Source organism: Papilio machaon, chromosome 16 (genome assembly GCF_912999745.1).
Source record: "Papilio machaon chromosome 16, ilPapMach1.1, whole genome shotgun sequence".
Taxonomy (NCBI): domain Eukaryota; kingdom Metazoa; phylum Arthropoda; class Insecta; order Lepidoptera; family Papilionidae; genus Papilio; species Papilio machaon.
The window spans coordinates 2,789,966-2,813,165 of record NC_060001.1 but is presented as its reverse complement, the minus strand read 5'-3'; the positions used below and the strand labels follow the sequence as shown (position 1 = coordinate 2,813,165).

The window sequence follows — 23,200 nt, the reverse complement described above, 5'->3', positions numbered from 1 at the left end:
AACAAATATTGATATCAAAGTATTTCCCACGATTTATTTAATCGGGCTCAATCGAGCGGTTGCAGTGAGTGGGTCGTGGCGGTTCTGACAGCCGGCAATTTAAAGTCGCGATCTCCGCTACTGTTCCCCGGGGGCCATGATTTAGACACGCAAGGGGACTTCGCCACTAAATCCAAGGAAGCTTCTTATTAACATCCAATTTACAAAGAAGTGTAGGCAATTGATTAAATAACTATAACCTACTGGATATAATTTGGATATCATCTTAAAATTTGTTTTGACAAAAACATCTTTCATACCATTAGTATGATAAGTTGTAGCAGGTATTTTGAGGTTTATAATGAGGTTAATATTCGCTAGTTTCATTAATTGTATTTATTATTTTATTTTATATGAAAAAGTGGCAAACAAGCAAACAGTCGCCTGAATTCACAGAAATAGCGAGGCGACCGTTGCCCATGGACATCCGCAAATGCAGATGCGTTGCCTAACTTTAATCTACGGAGAAGTGGACGCACAGAAAGAGGATATTTCCCCTTCCTATGCGTCCCTTCCTCCGCCAAATCCACGTCCCCTACCCATCCTTTTCTAATAAGAAAAAATTGTGAAGGGGAAGAGGACTAAAATTAAGTCATGTCGTTATCACGAATTTCTCATTATCACTCATTCTTTGTTGTTTTATAATTGTTCGAACTGATTGTTCATTTGTCGTATTATGTATCAATAGTAAAAAAATGGTTCATATTTTTTACTGTGGTTTTTATAAACACACTTCCATCGGTACACTAAATTGATCTGCTGATATCCACGAACGCATTGTTCACGAAAACTCAATGACGCAGAATTTGGCCGCAGGGTGGCGTGTCGGCATGCGAATTTCGGCGGGAATCGATACCCAGCGGGAATCGATTCAATGATTTTGACATAAATTTTAAAGTGAAGGAATTTAAAAAATATCTTTTACGATTAGATAACATGTTAGCAGTTACAAAGATTACTTAAAATGAACTACAATCAACGGCTTATTATTTAATTTCTCTGATACGATGAAATTGATAACTTTTATGGTATATTCTCGAAAGTACTCTTAATAAATAATGTGCTAAAGGATCCTAAGATAAATATACATTATGTACGTGAAACAATCTGAGCTTCACGTTTCAATCATGTCTAATAAAAATATTTACTTTTAGCGTTACATCAATACTTATAAGGAAAATTGATGTATCATATTTGTTTAGATTCCTATGCTAATGTATAGTGGTTTGTTTTCTAACGAATAAACTGACTCAACACATGGAAATTGAGATATTTATCAATATAATTTTCGGTCTTAGGTAAAGATTAAATAGATTATAAAAATTCGCTTTATAAATTTAAGCAAGTTGAAACTGAGAAACATATCAAATTTCCTAAAAATTTAATTAAAATGGTGAATATATAAAAATTACATTACTTTGTAATTGCCACACTTACGAGATCCATGTAGTCTGTAAGTTTAAACAAGTTATTTTTATCTAGCTAGACTTACTGTAATATTTTTAATTCCATCAAGAGACGTTAACATCGATTCATAAATTATTTTCGATTGTATTGAGACAGGGAGCGTGGCGCGAGCTCCCGCCTAAATAATATTTAAATATAGAACAGCGAAGGGATGGGACATGTGTGTCGTAACGCGTTTGGCGAAATGTGATTACAGTCGGTAATTAACGAGCTGCTATTTGTGTCGCCGCACGACGACAATTTAAATATTTTCATTTCGAACACCGACGATCTAATGAGCTACAGATAATGTACGACGGTAGATAAGTTTAACCGATCGTATATAATTAATTTTTTAATATATATGTGATATTTATAATGTTAAATATTTGAATGATCGAAATACAATCATATTTAACAACTTAATTTTTAAAACCCATGTATTAACTAATGTGAAAATTATCTCATACAATGATCATGACAAGTATATTACGTAACTCTTTAAATATTTGTTTAGTTTCAAAATTAAAATACTTCGCCAGTAATAACAAAATAAACCATTTAATCTAATGATAAAGATTATTCGTTTGTATTTAGAGGTAAACATTTCTTGTAAAATGATTATTTTTAATTGATATAACAGTTGAATAACGTAAATAGATAAGTAAAGCGACTTATTTTAGTATGTAATTTTAGTTAAAACCGTTTGCCAATTCCTAATTTGACATGAACTAATGACTTTAGTTTTCGATTCATAACCGTTTGAACTAATTATTGTATAGCACGTGAAAGTATTGCCTTCACTAACCGTGTCTGTCCGGTCTCTTGAAATAAAAGCTTACAATTGCAGACTAATTATGCCGACACGAGAAACACATTCGGCATCGTATTTTTTCATGTGTAAAGAGATTAGTCCACTTAAACGACAGTCAAAGGAGCATTGTAATGGTCGATAATGATGATAAGTTAAGAAAAGTATCACATTCTGTTTGTAAAGGCGTTGAAAAGGTACGTTTATTATAAAATTTAATTTAGATTCAGAGCTCGTGCGACGCGTTTTGTCGCAGCCTCCCGTTCTTGAATACGTTAAAGCGATACATTAATTTATTGATTGTTATTCAAATTAGGTTTCTCAATCGCAGGTTGGAGGTGATGTGTTTTGTCCCGCTCTTTTTGTTCCTCTTACGATTTTGAGGTTAACTAACGCGTATTTTGCTGCGACGTAAAATTATTTTCAATATCATATTGACTGGTTAATGAGACGTCTGCGTCATTCATTTGATATTATTCGAACGTGTCTAATGTCATTGTTTGACGCTAATTATGATGATTGACAAGTGGGAAAATTAACCAATTATCAATATTTAATACTTTAAGATATAACAATGACCAAGGTTGTTTCTTCAAATATTTAATTATTATATTTTATATTTACTTGAAGTCGGTTTTCAATACCAATTTTGAATATTCAGTTTTTTTTTAAATCTTATGAATATTTAAAGTCCCGAGATATTTACTTATTTTCTCGGGTATCATGAAGTATGTAAGTTATAATTGATTTCTTAAAATTTCAGGAAATAAATGATTAAGGCCCGTTAGACATTATTGAAAGCTAATTTATAAAATGGAAATTTATTTCAAAAGTTTATTGTTAAAAAATGAAATCGTGTGTGTGTAAATAGGCTCGTTAAAAGTGAACATGAAGCCAGAATCGCATACACAATATTAACGCGCGAACGCAACAATTATAATATCGGCCATATTGGAGATTAGCGCGCGCCCCATTGGCTTCGACACTTCGACACTCCGGCACTCCGGCCGTCTGAAAACCGATTCATCGACATTACACACTTATTATTCCCGTCGTTATAGTATTTCTTAGAATACGTACGTATCTCGACTGTTTGTAATGACAAAGGCACTTTTTATTATTTGGATCGCTCACTCGTTTCAGTTAATTGTTCCGGACGACGTGATTTTAATATATCATGCATGTTGTCGACTGGCCTCTTTTATAGCGTATGCAAATAAGTATCGATTCACGCTTCGACCGAGGTATTTTCTCGGCGACGCGACGGAGCGCTCTATAGAAGTGCGAATGGGGCATTAAAACAAGTCGTTTAGCGAGCTTTCGTGCGACCGACTCGCTTTTTGTTCGAATTACCGTGGTTAGAATTACCCTTTGATAATGTAAAAGTTTAAACATACAGATTACAAATATAGAATCTCTACGATGGTATTGTTAATTGTTAAGGTATATACAAAATTAATTAAAATGTCTGAAATTAAACAATACTAAAACGCATTAATGAGAAATTTAATTCCAGTCCAATAAACTAACTAGAAGGGAAAATATTCTAGTAAATTTAATTTCAATTACACAATTGAATAGAATTGGTAATTTGATATTTTTTATACATGAAAATTTTATAGCTGTCGACAAATATCCATATAAAGTTGTTGATCTTGCCTCAATAAATATTATCTGATTAGATTTGGTAGCACAATGCATACGAGATTTCGTTTTTGGCTTTGGGCACATGACATGCGTAAACTAAGCTAACGATATAAAGTAGGAACATGTCTGAAGTAAAAAAAACTTGATGTTTGGATATTTTTCACTTTTTAAGTACAAAAGAATAAGCTTATGCAGTTTTTGACAAAAGATCAAATTTCGGATTATCCGTTTCTCAATTTTTTTTTGAATTTTGAAGTTTTATATATTTAGTTTAATTTGCATACATACTTGTATTAATTTGTATGGTCGTTGATCTGGAATGTTCATGGATGGAAATTCACATGTACTCGTATTATTAGCGTATATTAACATATTGCCTCAAATTTCATATAACGGTACATTTGCTCTTACATGGACGATATTTAATGTGTCATTTGTAACGTATCTTTATATCGAAGCGATAATTCCACCGATAAAATATTTTTTTTCGAGATTCTACTGTCGAAAAAATTATTTCATGATTAAAAGATCTATATCCTATATTTATATGTAGGATATAGATCTATATCCTATATTTATATATTATCCTATATTTATATATAGATCTATATCCTATATCTATCTATATCCTATTATTATATGTATCGGTTACCTATTATTATTATTAATAACATCTGTCACCCAAAGTAACAATTAAAAATAATAATGTGAATAATTCCTGCTCTACACATATCTATAGTTTTTTAATCTAAAGAAATCTTCACACCAAAAGAAAGTAGTACAGTTTTAAAATCGCAATGTCTTAGTTTTTATCTTTATCTATATAGCTAAATTATAACTAGACTAGCTGTCGCCCCCAACTCCATATGCATTAAAAAAAGCTTTATAAGTAACCGAGACCAGCTCCAGACTATGTTCTATATTTGTGCCAAATTTCATCGAGATCCTTTGAGCCGTTCTGGAGATACCTTCAAAGAAACATCCATCCATACATCCATTCTTCTTAAATTTCACATTTATAATATTAGTAACATTAAGATTTGATTATATTTTTGATACTTCATTGTACATGTGCATTAAAAATTGTTTCTATAGACAAGCCTAAAATGACGTGCATTTTTTATAGTCAATGACTTTGTGACTACCACTGGTGGTCTAGTGGGCCCCAATCTTCTATTTGTTAATGCATGCGTCCGCATTAAGGGGTTATGGATTCAATTATGTTAATTCTATCACGCTATATAGTTTTTGTTAACGTTACAATTTACATGTTGTTAAATGGATACGCCCCCACTTAATGTTTTTCATCTATTGAATTTAATATGCCTGTTGTGATTAGTAGCTAGTCCTATGAATATCTACATTTTAGCAAAACCACCACTTTGTTAAAGATTCTAATCGTTATCAGTTGGTTTTAATACTGTATACTGTCTGACCTAAATTTGTATTCTTTTTTTCGTTCGTTGACTCTTGTATTTTTTTATTTTAATATTTCAACTGTTGTTATTATTGATATTAGAATTATGTTAAAATATTTCCAATATTTTGTAGGTTTGGTCAGGTTTTTGCGATTGCTAAATTTGAAACAAATAGATTTTAAAAAAAATTACCAAAATAGTTTTAGGTCCATAAACGATTTCGACCGTATCCAGAAATTGTATGAAACAGTTTCGAAATCGGCCTCCCATATCGTAACTTGAAGTATCTAAGAGGGTCTTGCCACCGTGTTACGTCCATGGATACCCGCCCCCGCGTCATGTTTGTCCTCTCAACTTCACTTGGGATGCTTAATGTTGTCACATAATTGCCTTTTCTTAACTCCAGTGTGGTCCAGTAATACAGTAGCTTGTTGATTCGCTTAAGTTATCTTCGTTCACTGTTTAAATATAAATTAACTAATTCACATTTTTTAATTTTAATTTTAACTACATAATTACTATTACTTACTTACTTACTTAAATATTATTATTATAAAGAGAATTCCCTGATTACTATTTAGTAGGTTGTATGAAGTAAATTCTTCAATGATGAACATGATGTTCTCCCGTTTAACTTGTCATTACCATGTTTTTCCTCTGTAGACACAAATCTACAAAAAAAAATTGTCATCTGTCTGATTCTCTTATAAAAACAGAGATAAATTTTTTTTAACTTGTCGAAACGTCAGTTGAACCTACGGTAAATCGATGAAGTTTTATATTGCCCCAATTTTCGTCCGTGATGAAACCTAGTTGCATTGTTTGTTTAACTAAATACTATGTGTATCTTAAATGTTTTAATAGAACAGAAATGGTTACAAAATAAGCAGGGGCTCGTGGCAGGATTCGTCGAAGTGTCGCCACACCGACCCGCCTCTTCCTGTCGCGCGGCTGCCTTGCTACTTTGTCTACGACTTATATTTGCTTAACTTATTTATAGGTTTTACATGTGGATTCGCTAACATTAATGACCTTAACATCGTGCTTTTTTAATAAAAGTACGATATGTTTAAGTTATTTATTCTGAACAAATAAATAAAGAAAGGCAACCATAACTTCCTCGAAATGTGTAAATAACAAAGAAGTGTTTTATAAATATTATATATATTTATTTATAAAGCTTTACGCTACTAAAATTATTCGCTATAAAAGCGAAACAAACAGACTAACATTGGTATCTTTAGGATTACATTAGGTACATCAATACGACATAATTTAAAAATTTGTACTTTTTTATCTGTACACTAAGTTTTTTTTTGTCAAAACCGTAATTCAAGTACATAACGCTTACTTAACGTTTAAAAGTTGATTATTTGTAGATTACACAATAACATACAATTCATTCATATGTTGTTACAGGTATCTTATCGTGTTTACATAGATATATACGATAAAGTTCGTTGGTATACTAGAGTTGTTATTAGTTCTTGTGAATTAAAGTTTTGCAGTAACCAGTCATAGATTATTTTGAAAGGTTTTGTCCACACGTGACTTAGTAGCTCGTCAATGTCACATATCCACAATTCTAAAACTTTTTGTGTGGGATACGTCAACCGTTCAGCTAAAAAATGCCAAATGTATCAGCAGTCTCCCTGTTTTTATGAGTTGAATTAATTTTAACCATACTACGCTTGTAAAAGTAATATATAGTACGTGATTCGATGGTATGGTAAAGACGTAATAAAAATGCTAATTTTGTATGACTTACACGAAGCCTAGCTACCGATGCAATTGTCAGTTGTCACCCACTCGCTGTCGACACGTTCGTCTAGTAACTTAGAGGCTACAAGTAACTTTTAGTAAACCGAATAGTTTCTTCATTAAAGAAAACAGAAGTGTTTGTACAAAAACATAAGATAATCACATTCACTTAAAAAAAAAAAACGGATTGCAATATATATAAGTTCTTATGTTATTGATATATTAATAATATTGTGTAAAAATATCCCTATTATGAATTATGATCAGGGTACTGACTCCATAGTAGTCCGTAGATATGTACATGGTGTTAATTTTTTTTTGCATTAAAACCGTAAGTCACGCTGATTTCTCTTAAGAAAAAATCTATTGACGTCCCTCATTTGTAACTAATCAGTAGTACGAACATGTTAAAACATGTCAAATTCAGCGGTCAATTGTCGAATTCATGCAAAATTTGTTCAAAGTCATATAAGGTAATTGATTAATTTTCACCGGTTAAATAATTGTCTTCTTTCCGAACACGAAGTAGTTTCAAGTTTATTTAAAATACTATGTATCGATGTCGTTTAATGAAGATAACTCTGAGTATGTTTGTGCTAAGGGGCTTCCTTAGTGACCACCAGTTATTGGTTTATTTAAAAGCAGGACAAAATTGTCATCAGCTTATTGACATCTTCAAAAGCTGCTTGGTTTACCTGTAAAGTAGGTTCACTCCTATACTAAGTGATATTGTGTTGTTCCAAAGGTCGAATTTCGACGAGCGACCGTGTGTGGTCCCATTGCCTTACCTTATAATCAAAACGGTGTAAGTTTGATCCTTTGAATTTAATTTTTAACCTTAATTCACTCGAGTTAAGGATCGATTTTGATCGATACCGTTTTTAGATAAAGTAGTTTGTTTAAATTAGGCGAAGCTTTTTTAATATGCAATAGCGAAAGTGTTAATGCAGCTTTGTTTGGTTTTGGTATGGATAGAACAAGTTTCGTTTCTATGGAAGCAGAAATTATTTGACATATGACCGCGTGTCCTTAACCGGTTCGGAAATTTTTGCGAATACTTTCCTTATAACTTAAGTGTTACTATTATTAATTGTAATTATTTTAACTGTATTGTATTCAGAACGTCGGTGGCTCAGTTGTTAAGTGCTTAAGGTTCGATCCCCGCCATATACCAATGTATTTTTTGAAACATAGTGTTGCAACCTGCACGTATCGGCGAAGAAAGACATAATATGATTCAAAGATATATGTGAAGTTAATGAACCTGCACTAGGCCAGCGTTGTCGACTATTTTCTAGGCCAGCCCTAAAATGGGTAGGCTCTTAGTCCCTCGGTGGACGTATAATGAGCTGATGATTTTATATACAATTAGTTAAAATAAAAAGCCTAAATATTTTCAATCATGAACAAATTTCTTGCGCTAAAACTCGAAATTTACAAATTATTTCAGGTAAAACACTTTTTACGCATTACTATGAAACATTAGCCATCCTTAAAATACGATTTCATTTTACTTTATCTAACAATTTTTACGAAATAACTGCAAATAGCAACATAGAGTATGTTGCTATTGCAGTTATTTGCTATTGCAATGGACGATACGAATCGAAATTGACGTTCCTCTGTCAACATTATTTAGGCGAATAATTAAAATCCCGCTAATATTATTAATGCGAAAGTTTAGATGGATGGATGGATTCATGTTAGACGGTATCTCCTGAACAGCTCAACGGATCTTAATGAAATTTCGCACAGATGTAGAACATAGTCTGGAAGAACACATAGGCTACTTATATTAAGTTTTGTTTTAGTCCGCGTACGCGGAGTCGCGGGCGGCAGCTAGTGAGATATAATTTGGTGCATTACTCATATCAAATTATACGCTACTACGGATTCTCAGTACATATGTTTATGCAGATTATTAAAAATTGCAAATGGATATGCGTGAAGCCAGACGTTGCGTGGGAGATCCATTGTGCCGCGTGAAATATTGATGCAAGGGTAATACGTATCCCGTGTTGTATGCAGACATCTAATTAGGCACTTTTTGTTTAAGATTTCTTTTGATTATTAAGAGACAGGACGTGTCAAGATCACATTCCCCTCTGTCGAATAAAACCCAGCAATGATTATGTACTTGTATGATTGTCATCTTTACATAACCCCACTGAATTAAGCGTCAGAATTTAATTAGTACAACGGCGGCTTTTTGTCTAGTCCGTTTCTCTATAAGTGTTGATAAAATATCGTTCATTCGCCGAAGACTTTTAAATGTTGGATATAAAGGCATATCAAAACACCCGCATGCTTTTTTTAATGTAGTTATTATCACACTTTATGCGTTTAAAGTAGATAATTTATGTAAACATCAATTAGTAGCTGAAAATTTATACAGTAACAAACGTAAAAAAAGAATTGTGGAAACTTTTAGGACGATAAACTTTATGGTTTTAAAATTGACTTCAATTTATAGGTTAAATAAATTTTATTAAATACAAAATATTTTGGTTCAGAGGTATAATATTACTTGTATAGGAATTATGTAAAATTTTTCTAGACAAACTAGAAGTATAGTCAAGCGCCTAAGAGAGAGAGGCTCCTTTGTTATATTTCCTTTGAGCTTAAATCTAAAGTAACATTTCTGTATATTATTAAACGTGTATTACAATAAATAACGTAATTAAGCGTATTTCAAACTGTTGTTTTAATATTAACAACAGTTGTCTTAATTTCAATAACTTAGCTTTAATTAATCTCACCGATATTAAAGCCTATAATTATAATATTTTATGTTTTTACCATCTTGCCTTTATTTTATGGCTTAAATCATAGCCATTCCAGAATGTTTAATATGCAAAAAATGCATGTAAAATCTGCTGTATGTAATTTCTACATTCTTGCATCATACTGTACGTAGCACGTGTGATGCAAACATGAAAGCAATTATTACAATACATTATTAATAGTTCGTCTGACTTAATAACTAAACAAAACAAAAACGCACCACTCAGGGCTATGATCTGTCTTTAATGCACTGACCGGCGGCCATTAATAAACTAATGACAGATCTGTTTGACAGCTAGTTATCGCGCCATCTAGCGGGAATGGTTTAATATTGAGCGCGTTTCTTTACGTCAAAACATCGCGATGGGCGCCCGCTTACACTTTTTGATTTAGTACCCCTTGCGTTGAGAACTGCATTGATTTATCAATTATTTCAAGTATGCCAGCGTGGTATTTTTAAGGCACGATCTTACTTTCATGTCATACTATTGGAGATTAATCATTAATAATAATGTTATTTGGTATTATCTGATTGGAGCAAGCAATAAATTCATCAATACCCCACATGTTCATATAGTAGGGAAGAGAGGTTTTTTATAAACGTTAATTTTGTTACATCGAAGGACCAAAAGTTATAACGCAACCTATATTACGGGAATTTACGTATCTATTAACTATACTAATATAAGCACTCGTAGTAAGTACAATTTATATCAGTTCCTACAGTTAACAGTTTCATGTTTTGGCTTTTAAATAATGTTATATGTCATATTTATACTTATCAATTTTTTTGACCTTGAAAGTTTTTACATGACATTGAGGAACAAAATAGTAAAGATTTTATGGCACATCGAAATGTATTAAAAGCATATTAGAAGGGTGAGATTAATAAAAGGCGAATGCGTGTGGTTTTGTCGAGTATTGTTTGTAAATCGGATGCGCCCGCGCCGCGGGGTGCGTCGTCGCCGGCTACAGACCTTGTGAAAGTGTGACCAGTCAATGGTTAAGTGTTGTTTTAATATGTTCAATTTTTTTTATAAACTTTTCATTCGAACTGATGTACTTTCTAAATGTAGGATTATATGTTAAAGTTTAGTAATTACATAATTAATATAATATTTCCGCATGCTCGAAAAGTTTTTCTGGAAAATCCTCCAGACATCTTAATTCAAATGAATTTTTTGTACGTTTAAATAATTTAATATGTACGTAAATTTTTTGCTAAATTGTTAAGCGCAGATCAACACATAATTTGCAATTCATTTTTATTATTTATACTTAAGAAGCAAGTAAATATGTGCATATTCCGTAAGTTAAAAAAAATCTTTACAATATGACAAAATATGCCAGTTACATTAATATGCAATAAAAAAAATGTTAAATCGATGTTATTCATGAATCGATATTAAACTACCTCAGATACAACATCGATTTTTATCAGTACAGAGATGATGTACAAAAACGTCAAATCGCATCGACCATCGACCCAATCGCATCAACAATACTGATGTATTATTCCGTACACTATCAAAGCACAATGTCGTTTGACAGATCGGACGCGTTCGATTAGCCACTATTCCTTAATATTTCAAACAGGTCTTTGTTGATTTGTTTTATTTAAATCAAGGCGACGTTATTTGAACGCTATCGGAAAGGGTTCATATTGATTTTTGAATGTTTGTTTTGATGGGCGAGACTTTTGGAGTTTTTAAAAAAAGTCAGGAACCTCTATGGTTTTTTTTGTTACGCCTGAGTGTCCTTTGTAAATGTTACGTAAATGGAATTACCTCCGTTTTCGAAGTAAATATTACTGAATAGAATTATTTGAGTCGTATGGCTAGTTCGATTTTCATAACTTTTTTTTTAAATTATCGTAACTTCGTCTTGTTTCTATTGCTTCATAATATGTTTATTATATATGTAATGTCCATGTTAAAAATAAAATATCTTAAAAAAAGTAAAAGATATCTTAATCTTTAAATCGGTCAATCCGTTTATATTAACGGACATACACATATTAAGCCTAAAGAAATCCTTCCCGTTAGTTGTGCAAAAAGCTTAAGCAATGCAACAATCGAATCAAAATCTCATCTCTTATAATATATTCAATCAGTAAGGATATCGGAATTTAATTAATGTGTGAGTACGTCTGATATGAGACATGTTAGTTACACGAGGGCAGAACAGTAAAGCAGAGTAATGGATAATGCAGTACTGCTATATGAACGCACACTTACTGCCGCACTAGTAGTCTATTCTTGAGCTTTAAGGAAGCTCTTAGTGTTAATTTCATATACTAAATCTGTGCTAAAGGAGATCTTTACAAGTGTTGCAACAATTTTCAAAACAGTTTTGTTCTATTCCAGTGTTGTATTTTTTTCACAGTAAAGGAGAGTGTGGTCATTTGAAATCGCTTAAATGGCGAAGTGACAGCTGCCCATATAATTATGCATTAATTAAGTGTTTAAAGGAAGCAGATGCCTTGCCCATATTTAATGGATTTGAGTGAGAGTGTAAAGGAAAATCATGAACAAAAAGCAACATTTTCTCATTGGAAGAAAATGGATGGTGGGATGGGTGTTAATATAGCAGTACTGTACTGTCTACTGCTCTGCCTTCGTGTGAAACTAGTGGCTCACTGTCGATACTCGGCTCTCGGACTCATGGTCATTTTGATTGAAACGGAGCGATCTCGATCGGATACGCGTTTTGATTTATGTGAACGTGTAATTGAATGTCCTGCCTCTTACCGTACTATTTATTACGTTTGACATTATAATTTATGATTCCACTTATCGATATAGATATTTTTTGATCGCGAGAGAAAGAAGTGTATATATCTTGATAGTGTATTGGTCAATGTAAAATTACATTGATAATGTGTATTTTTAACAACAGTATAGTGCCTAATTTTGAGTTTGTTTAATTGTTGCTCTTTGACATTCTTCAGTATTTTTTATTTTATTCTGCATAACGTAATCTTTGATAAAAGACATAGTTGTCTCTGTTCGTTATTGAAATAAATTTTTTGAGAAGAAAATAAATTCCAGTTGAATATTAACCACAAATTATAACATTTAAAAAACCTCATTTAAAAAATCTGATGTAAAGTACAGACTTTGTCAACGTAAAGAGCACGTGGTATTTAGATGTATTAAGATAGAGGTAAAATAGCTACAATGTATAGCCGTTGCTTTTGACCTATCTGCGGTCGGGAGTTAGTTTCCTGCTCAGACTTTACGATGGCCGCAAGCCTTCGGTAATTAAACGCGGTTTAAACTCCGTTTAACGATACGGTTTGCAATCGTCACGCGCACCATTGTCTTCATTCTTACGGAATCAACAACAATGTAAACAGATAATGCACAATTCTATATTGCCACAGATTATAATTGATTTTTGATATTAAGACGAATTACGAGATCATTTTTCCTCTTCGTATTTTTTGTAGTGTGATATAATTTTGTACATAAAAACAACTAGGAATAGATTTTGAGAAAGAGGTCTTTATCCTAGAACTGAAAAAGTAATCTAATAATACTATGTTATTTGCCTAGGTCTAAGATACAACCAATTTTATTTACTTACTAGCTGTCGCCCGCGACTCTATCCGCGCGGAATTAAAAAAAAAAGCAATAAGTAGTCTATGTGTTCTTCCAGACTATTTCATAAGATCCATTGAGCCATTACGGAGATACCTTCAAACAAACATCCATCCGTCCGTCCATCCATCCATCCATCCATATAAACTTTCGCATTTATAATATTAGTAAGATTGCTGCTCAAAGCTGCTCAAAGTTCTAATATTTGCGTTTTATTTAAATTCATTGCGAAATGTCCGTCACACGTTTTAAACGATGTGGTTATGTCTGGATCTGTACTTGCGCAGTCGAAGCTTTTCACAAAGGAAATGACATAAGTCGGCCATCTTTTGTACAAATACTAAGAAAACGACGTCCGTTTGGCGCGCAAAGATTATCATTCTTAACAACATATTAGCGAACTTGGTAGGGTTCCATAAAACTTACCTTATTTTTGTATTGAAAGAAAACTAGTTAATAAAATATAGTATTTACCATCTATTTAAAACGTCACGTTCCATAATTTATTAATATTGTATTGTTTTAGTACCAAATGTAGGTAAACATTTGATTAAATTCTGATGAATCTCGTTTCCTCGCATGAGTCAAGTTAAATAAGAGAGTATCACAAAGGCTTTTATCCAATGATGGATATTTACAGTTTTACGCCAAAACTGAGTAATGTCAATACAAAAAAAAAAATTGCATCTGAGGAATTTATGCAATGCGTCAGAAATATGAGAGTGCTATGTATATTTTTGTAGTTGTGTGAAGTTCAAATGACAAAAAGTTTATGTATACAAAAAAAGTACTCCATATTACATTTTAGTCGTTGCATTTGTCGGTAAACTCGGTAACCCTTGGATTCTTCGAAATTTCATTCATAGCCAGTCATGACGCGCCTTCGTACGTCGGCAATAAAACGATTGATTATTACCTATTTGTGTGGAAAGCGGAAGGTATAGGGTCAGTGGAATAGCTACAAGGTGTGTTACAGCACGAGCCGCGTCCGCCGGCGTCGTTCGTGAGAACTGTCAATATTTAGTCGTTTCGCCTCCGCTACGTTTCAAAATTGTCTCGACGATATCGATATTTTCCGATCACAAATATCGACAGCTAATTGACAGTAAACTCACAAATCTTCTCACCGTACTTTACAATTATCTCTCGATGTTGCAACTTGTGTAGTCTTCTTTGCCGCCAATTCATTATTTCGATCGTAATTTTTGTGGAACTCGTCTTTATTTGCACTTTCTACGCGTAAATAAATATGTGAATAAAGGTAAATCGACGCCGCGGAATCTGGCACGCGTCAATCAAACGGAACGTACACTAAACCCGACGATTTGTCACTCCGCCATTTTGACTCATTCACAATAACGGCCGCCATTTTGGTGACAATAATTAACAGATAGACAGATCTCTGTGCGTCCGCTTTCTAGTTTTTGTTTTTGAAAATAATTATCATCACAATGCATGACACGATCTCTTTTTACTTACCGCTGTTGCGGTATTTTGAATAAAATTAAACGGCTTAACGATTTCAAATTCAACATGACGGAATTTTTGTGAGGGACATCCATTAGAAATTGGCTGAACGAATGTGAACATCTATTGAGTTTCTAATGTCCGATTGTTATTAATGAATATTTCAAATATTTACTTTTTAACATTTCTTTAATTAAAATCACTGAATAATTAAAAAAAAAGCATTTGTAACTAATCTTCAAAGAGCAATGTTTGAGAGCGCAGTGCGCCGTGCACACGATATGCGCGGCATGCGCGCGCGACACCTCGCCGACATCGTCAATAGGTCAGGTTGTTTACCTCGTCTTATCACCTTTTGTTTTGCTCAAATACTTACCTTATTGTAAAGCATAGCTTCCTCGCATGCCCACATATTGTGTCGACACTTTAAAATGTTATCGGCTACTTCTTTGTTTCCGACTAGCATCGGAATATTGAATATATACATACAAAATGTATATTAAACATATAGTATAGTCATAGTCGATGAATAGTAGGAATTGAAAAATTAAATTTGTATAAAAAGAAGTCGCATGTTGTGTTAGCGCAGGTAGGATCGAAGATCGAATAGCAAAGGATAACATGGCAGCGTAAGAGAGCCGCTATTGGAATGGCTAACAATAAAAGCATCGAGGCCCGATCGGCGATACAGGTCCTTGTGTCCACATTAGCATCTCGAGGCAGGAGTGTGTGCAAACAGCGAGGGTCATCTGATGAAATGTTCAAAGGCTTTTAGTTCCCGAGAATTATTAAATGAAGCCCCAGGATCATAATGTAAACACGGATTGTTTGCCGAGACGAGAACCTGTTGCGTGGCCGAGGTCTCGATGCGTGCGCCGGGTTATTGGCGGTTGTTTCACATCCGCTAATGTGGACGGAACCCTGGCTAATAGCAACATTGTGACACGCCGCGGCTCTTAACTTACTCCGCACTGCCCCTCAATGCCCCGCAGCGACCTCTGCCGGCCGATCCTTTGTTACATTTTATTTCGCGATTCGATGACGATCGGTTTAAGACCACGCTAATAAAACTATACCGCAGGATGTAAATGTTAATGGCGATTCACAGAACTATTGATCATTGAATATGCTAAGATTTTAATGGACGGTGCGGTGTTTGTGTATTGAATTTGCTCAAGCGACATACGATCGATTCCCTCGAATGTTGCGCAAATACGGCAGATTTCCCTTCGTCGTCGGCGACACTGCACACACGCGGCGTGATGCGAGTGTCGCAATAAACTCGTGGATACAGTCAGATGCAAACGTGTTGATATCTAGTCAAACACGTAGGACGGTCTAGGCAAACACGCAGGTAGCAGGATACAGCCGCTGACATCGCTAATGCGTGGACAAAACTCGTCGTGATGGATCCCGCTAATAACCGTTCCAGGGACTGAAGGGCGAATATTCGCAGCATCTTGCCTCGCATCACCTCGCATTGTCTCGCCACGTTGTCGATTTTACCTTCTAGATCTAAGCTGGTCAATTTTTGTTTCTTTAAATTAACACGCATCAGCAAGGTGAGAGGATAAAGCGATCTGAATATTTAATGAGATGTAATTAACACGTTTCTATAGTTCAGTATCGGCGACGTCTCCGCCGCGCCGCGCGTCGGCATTAACATCATAGTGTTCGATATTTTATCACCGTTCGTATTTGCTGTGCGCACACGCACACGCCGTGGCGACATCTTTCAATACAAGTTTCTATTTGCTTTAGCTCCATAAAAGATGCTAGCGGACATGTGATTATGATTTCTATCACAAATATTACAATGTATCGAGATCTGTTTTCACCTGCGAGCTTTCCTTATATGTATATATAAAAGCTCAAACGATCTTAGACCCGATTGGGATATAGAGATAGAAATCGACATTCAATTTTAATGATTATATTAAGTGTTAATTAAAACATTACATAATTTTTGAGGATCATAATTCCAGTCAGTTTAACAATGAAGCTTGATATTATATTTTGGAGTTATAAAGTACGAAAATCGGTAGTCTATGGACTACTTTATTACTGCCCCTATATTTGTAGTTTCTCTATTTTTTATTGACATATCAAGGCTGTTCGAGTATATCCAATTATGTTTCTTAAGCAGTTACTTATTTAGGCTTATTTTCCTATGACTTTGTATTTATTAAAGGCGTTAATCAATAGTGTGTCCCAAGTTATATCTACGGGATTCCGAGAACGTCTTCGAAGCCGCTCCTTGTTTATCCAAAACATAAGCGAGTCGGCACTTTAATGGCGTCCGATGGACGATTTTCACTTTCATGTTCAAATCGTTTTAAATTGTAACCATCAAGGAATCGAGTGTTATCACGTTTTTAATTGTTACTTCGCTTTTTAGAACTCTATGGGCGTGTATGCTTCAACTCTTTGGAATACGACTATCTTGAAGAATTTGTGGTATGAATTTTGATTCAGTTTTTCTTTTATCTTACTTCTCAGTTAATTCAAAAACATAAATAAATTTTCATATACGTAAGAAACTTGGAATTATCTTTAGCCGGCATTACAAACATAAGTTCTACAAATATTTGTTTGAAATGATAATCAAACCTTAGATAGTAATTCAGTAGCTACGTAATTTGATAGCTATGATAATATTTAATTTAATTTTAGTTCATAAAACGTCTTTCCACATTTTTTTGAACGAATGTACCTTTATAATTCCAATAAATAAATAAAGTTGTTGTAGTAATATTAAAGCACCTTAAACCATAGTTTAAACCTCACTTTGATATGCTATATATGTAAATAAAAGCATTTATAAGCTTTGTATAATTCGTTTTAACTATATATGTATGAACAAAATAAACATTACAACACGCGGCTGTGTTGCGGTGTCGCGGGGGCGCTGCGAAATTTCAGGTCATCTTTATTTACTCGTCGATTACGAGCGGCACCTTCTCATCGCTACACTAAATAACTAACAGTTAATATTATATTATAAAATCACGCGCGATGTCCGCACAGTGCCGGTCTCTATTCTGTTTGCTTTGCCATTAGCGTGGGTTTAACTAACGTTATCCTACTTATAGTTAGGTTGCATTGAGATTTGGATCTGGTATAATCAATGTAAATGTGTAGTGGACAATAAAAAACTTTAAGCAATCGATTTAATGTAACTTTGTCTTCGTAATTCTACAGGTATATACGTTATGTTGACGTTTAGACATATTTGATAGATTGGTCTTTTTGATATCGATAGCGAGTATCGAGAGCCTATTAGATAATGACTTGGTACAAAAGAATAGAACAAATGTCACTCGTCTTTTATGTAACGTTCGAATCTTTTAGGATCGTAAGTCGTTATTATAACAACCGCAGTAATCAAACTGCTTAATAAAATCGTGATTGGTTTGAAAATCGAAAGAAAAAAGTACTAAATGGAATCCAGTAGCTGCATGGGACCCTGAGAAAGTTAAATTGAAGTATTATCGTACAGATTGACAGAATATAACAAAAGGGTTCTGTACATCGAAATTAATTTAAAAATACCAGTCTTGGAATTATATTTAATCAATAAATTTGATTTTGCTTTGGCTTAGTTTACAATTTTATGCACTTTTGAATCCACAGATTTGAAATTTCTCACTTGGAAAACAATGTTCGATGGTAGAATTTCTTATGTAATGATCTTTCGTTATGTGTAAGTAAATACTTATGAAATAAAAAATGAAGTAGGTAACCGTTTAATTCTCGCGGATCTCTAAAACTGTTGAATCAAAAGAGGTTGCGTGTCTCTTGCCCTGGAACGTTTATCCGAACGAAACATTTCACCGATAATAACTCCACACAATATAATAATGCGAATAATAAATAAAAATGGAAATAAAATAATAATTTTAATGTCGTAATTGGGGGCCGGCGGCGGCGCAAAATGCCGACTCCGACTGACGTTTTGGTTACCAACAGACAGGACTTTAGTTTATATCGATGTCGATTCCATTCTTTTATTGTACTGATATAGGATAATCGATGCTTTCTGCACTTGGTTTAGAATAGAAATGATTGTCCCTTTAATTAATATGAATGTTAATCATAAATGAGTAAAAAAAATAAGTGTAAAAGATGTATTTAATCTCTTATTCTATCTTCTTATATCAGACGAGTACGGATGCGTTTTTATATATATTTCTGGAATTGGGACGACATTTTCAGTCGTAATGAGTCCCTGAGGCGAGTTGCGGAGACACTGCCATCTGCCGGCGATACTTAGTATGAGTTTATATACCTGTTGCACGCAAATAAGGATTGTAATTGAAGAGTTAGATCCCGGGGCGGTGTGATTACAGATGATACGCGACCACGGACCGATTATGTTAACCAGGACAAATGCGAATGTGACCGATAATGGTTTAAAATAATTGAACGAGCTTACTGCCAACTCTATTTAGATTTTAAATGATAAATTTTTAATGGATGATATGGTTTGATTTTCAAAGCAAGGGATAGAGCATAAATCTCTAATATACTTAAATATAACTGAGTGGAAGATAAATGTATCAAGAATTAAATACATTGTAACGACGACGCCATTATTAAGTTTTTATGTAGAGTTCTGACACCTCGCGACATTTATCTGTAATTGTCGGTTCGTCTGTTTGTCGGTTCCAGTAGATGCTTTTCACGCTACTAACACCTGCCTCTCGAATACAATTTGAAATAAAACACATAGGTAAACATAAAACTGTGCCATTATGAGTGATTAAATTACGTTCTGTTGTGTACTTTTATTTTTTGCTGGTGACAATTAGAATTTAATTTTAAAATGGCGACTCACCGTGGGTTTCTGAGATCTAAATCTCTGTATAAAATATATCGTCATCCCTCTCATTATCTTTGACAAAACAGAGATAACAGTATGTTTTAAACGGAGATTTCGGTCTCTGAAACCCACGGTTAGTGAAGAAAGCGTACGTAGTTGTCGTATTAAAATGTATTTTAAAATATTTCGAAAGCGAGCACTATGAAAATTATATGTATTTTTGGAACGAACTTCAAATATGTTTTATAAAATCAATATTAGTTGCAATTCGCTAATCGTTTGTTTTTCTCCGCAGTCGGCACGGTCAGAAGGTGAATCGTCGGGGGAGCAGTCGTGTGAGAGTTCTGACGAGGGTGTGGGGCGGGATGCACCAGCTCATCAGCCCCATCAACCCCATCAGCCCCACCAGCCGCACCAACTGCACCAACCTCACCAGATGCACCAGATGAACCAGATAAACCACAGCATGAACCACGCCATCAATCACCAGCCGATCAACAACCAAATCAATCAACATCAAAGGAATTCGCCGCGACCTCTTGAAAGGGAACTTAAGGTATGATTTTGTAAATTGTTGCATATTCTAATATTTGGTTTTTATTGTAATATTGGTATAGGCAAGTTTGGTAGGGTGGTGTTTGCCAATGAAAGTACGGATAATTGTTTAAAAGAAGATGTGCACAAGAAGAGAGCGAATTCAGATAGAGATGTTTGCAAGAGTTGCTTTGAAGACTCTCTGTAGGGAAAAGGAATGACGATTTTGATATCATTATTAGTGAATATTCATTTTCCTAGGTCCGAGATGACTTTGAATCTCTGAAGACATCTCTCCACCCGCACCTATCATCGCTGGCGTCGTTGGCGCAGGGGGCGCCATTATCAGCGCCGAGTAGCGTGTTCGCGCTGGCAGGCGGGGGCGCGACGGGTGGCTTTCCTTACGCGCCCCCCGCCTTCCTCGCTCCCGCGCCACCGCCCCCCGCGCAACCCGCAGGTTCAGCCTCTTCCTCATCGTCCGAAGGCAGCGCCGCCGGATGGAGCTTTGAAGAGCAATACAAGCAAGTCCGTCAAGTAAGTTTTTTACCTTTATCAAATATTTTTCCCCCAAATTATATTTGTAATGGTTAATAATTTTGACTATATGTGCATATAGTGTTTCGTCTTTATGTTATTTCATATAGCTATTATAGGTCATATTATATTTATTACGACTTCAAAATTAAAAACCCACTCATGCGCAAATCTTCTAATCTGTGCTGTTAGTTTACAGAATGAAGATTTCATTAATATTTTTCCGAGATTGTAAAACTTTTTGATGAAGTAATATACAAATATTAACGTACTGATAACTTAATTACAGATAATCAAGTACAAGCCTTCCTCGTTTTCCCCTCTTTACTTATTCATATTCACTATATGGCAAGGTGTGCCCAATAAGCGCGCTTTATTCGCTTATTTGGTCCGTCATAACTCGTTCTCTCTTTGTTCCATATTTCATTGGTTTAGAGGGATTATAGCGAGGGGTAGCGGAAGAGTGGGCATTGAATTGTGTAATATAAGGGTGCCGATTCTGTTGGGGTCGAAGCAAACATGTTACAAATTTGCGTCACGTATTTTCAATCGGTACCACAAAGTGCTATACCATTGTAAGATTCCTGTAATAGCTGTATCTACCCTATTCCTAAATACCAGGTAATAAAAAATAAGCTCAATTGACTTATACGTTATCTCACATTTTAAAAAAGTGAAGTCGTTTGTGCCACAAGAGATCAAAATAGAGCCGATATACAACATAAGAAGACGTAACCCGTGAAAATCACCACGACTCCTCTGAGTCATCATTCATAAATTTGTGAATTACATTTTTGGGAACTTGTTCTTTTTCAAATATTTTTCTCATTAAAATGTATCATGAATAGTTACTTATTTGGGGATCGGGCGAATAAGCTGTTAACTTCATTAAAAGAACGAATAATAATATCAACATCTATGATGACGCTTCTTTGCTTTGATACTTAGCGATGAGACGTACGCAGTTGTGCGAAAATTATTGCTACGTAAAGTTAACTGTTCAAGCAACGTCTTTTTACGTAATAGAAGTATTTTGTGACATCTAACGCCTTACAATATTTTGTATGGCAAAAGATGCAATGATTTAATAATAGCAAAAATAGTTTGAGATCAGTTACGTTGTATGACTTCTTAAGTAAGCTCCGTGTCCGGTCAAACGTGATCCGAAAAGCACAGGGTCTATACTTGTCGGAAATTTTCATATATAGTTCATACAAAAATAATACGAATGGACCTATTAAAAATTACTCAATGTTGAAATAAACTTTCGCACAGCTGTCGCAGGCAATCGTTGCGTGAATGGCCGCCTTTCTCATTGTTGAGAGACAGCTATTCATACCAATATTATTGAAGTCAAATTAACGTGTTAACTGCTTTTATCCCGTTCGCGAGCTCGCGGCGGTGGCTTCAAAGGACACAAATCGATCAACCTCCTTTCTGAAGGAATTATTAATAACCCATTTGTCTGCAAACATTTCACTTTATAACTGAGCCTTCATTTTATAAATGCGGTGTTACGTAAACGAAAATTGATTAATTGAATGTTGCCGTAATTAAATAACTTTTATTTATATTATAAGGTGGCAAACGCTGCCTAAAGACATCCGTAATTACAGATACGTTGCCTATCTATAATGGACGCAGAATGGGATTCACAGAAATAGGATGCTTATATGAGGCTTATTATCTGTTATTATCTATACGTACTTACTACCTTTTACCAGCGATGCCATGCACGCGGAATTAAAAAAAAAAGCATTACAAGTTGTCTATGTGTACTTTCAGACTATATTCTATATCTATGCCAAGTTTCATCAAAAACTGTTGAGCCGTTCTGGAGATACCTTCTAACAAACATCCATCCATCTAAACTTTCGCATTTAAAATATTAGTAAGATATTGCTATATTGCAGTAGATAGTTAAACGCACTGTATAGTAAATAGAGTCGGCTAAGTAGTATTTTGTTAATTAACTAATAGAACTGTTATGTTAAGACATCAAGGATTGTAATTTTTTTTTTTTTTTGTTTTCTCAACTTGGTTCTCACGATAATGTGATGTTATGGGCAACTATACTATATAAAATGTCAATAAAAAACCCTGTATTTTAGTAGAACTTCTCGTTATATTTAATATTTTCATAATTTAATTAAATAACAAAAATTTTCAGCTTCTAGGTAAAGTATATTACGAAGAAATTGACAGATGTGAAAATAATTTACTGATAATTTAAAATTTTGACACAATAACCACTGCGTAGGTACATGTTAAGTCCATACAGATCGCGGCCTATTGTGCTCTATATAGCATTTCGCAAATATGGTTAATTTAAAGA

At 34.2% G+C, this 23,200-nt stretch overlaps 1 protein-coding gene across 1 annotated transcript in view; it reads left to right on the top strand.

The window, feature by feature from the left end:
• LOC106716620 (protein dead ringer) overlaps positions 1 to 23,200 on the top strand; it is a 103,327-nt gene that overhangs the window by 17,340 nt on the left and 62,787 nt on the right. The window contains exons 2-3 of the mRNA XM_045681527.1: positions 20,093 to 20,353; positions 20,593 to 20,865. Of these exons, the coding sequence (XP_045537483.1) occupies positions 20,093 to 20,353; positions 20,593 to 20,865 (534 nt within the window). The remainder of the gene's footprint in view (positions 1 to 20,092; positions 20,354 to 20,592; positions 20,866 to 23,200) is intronic.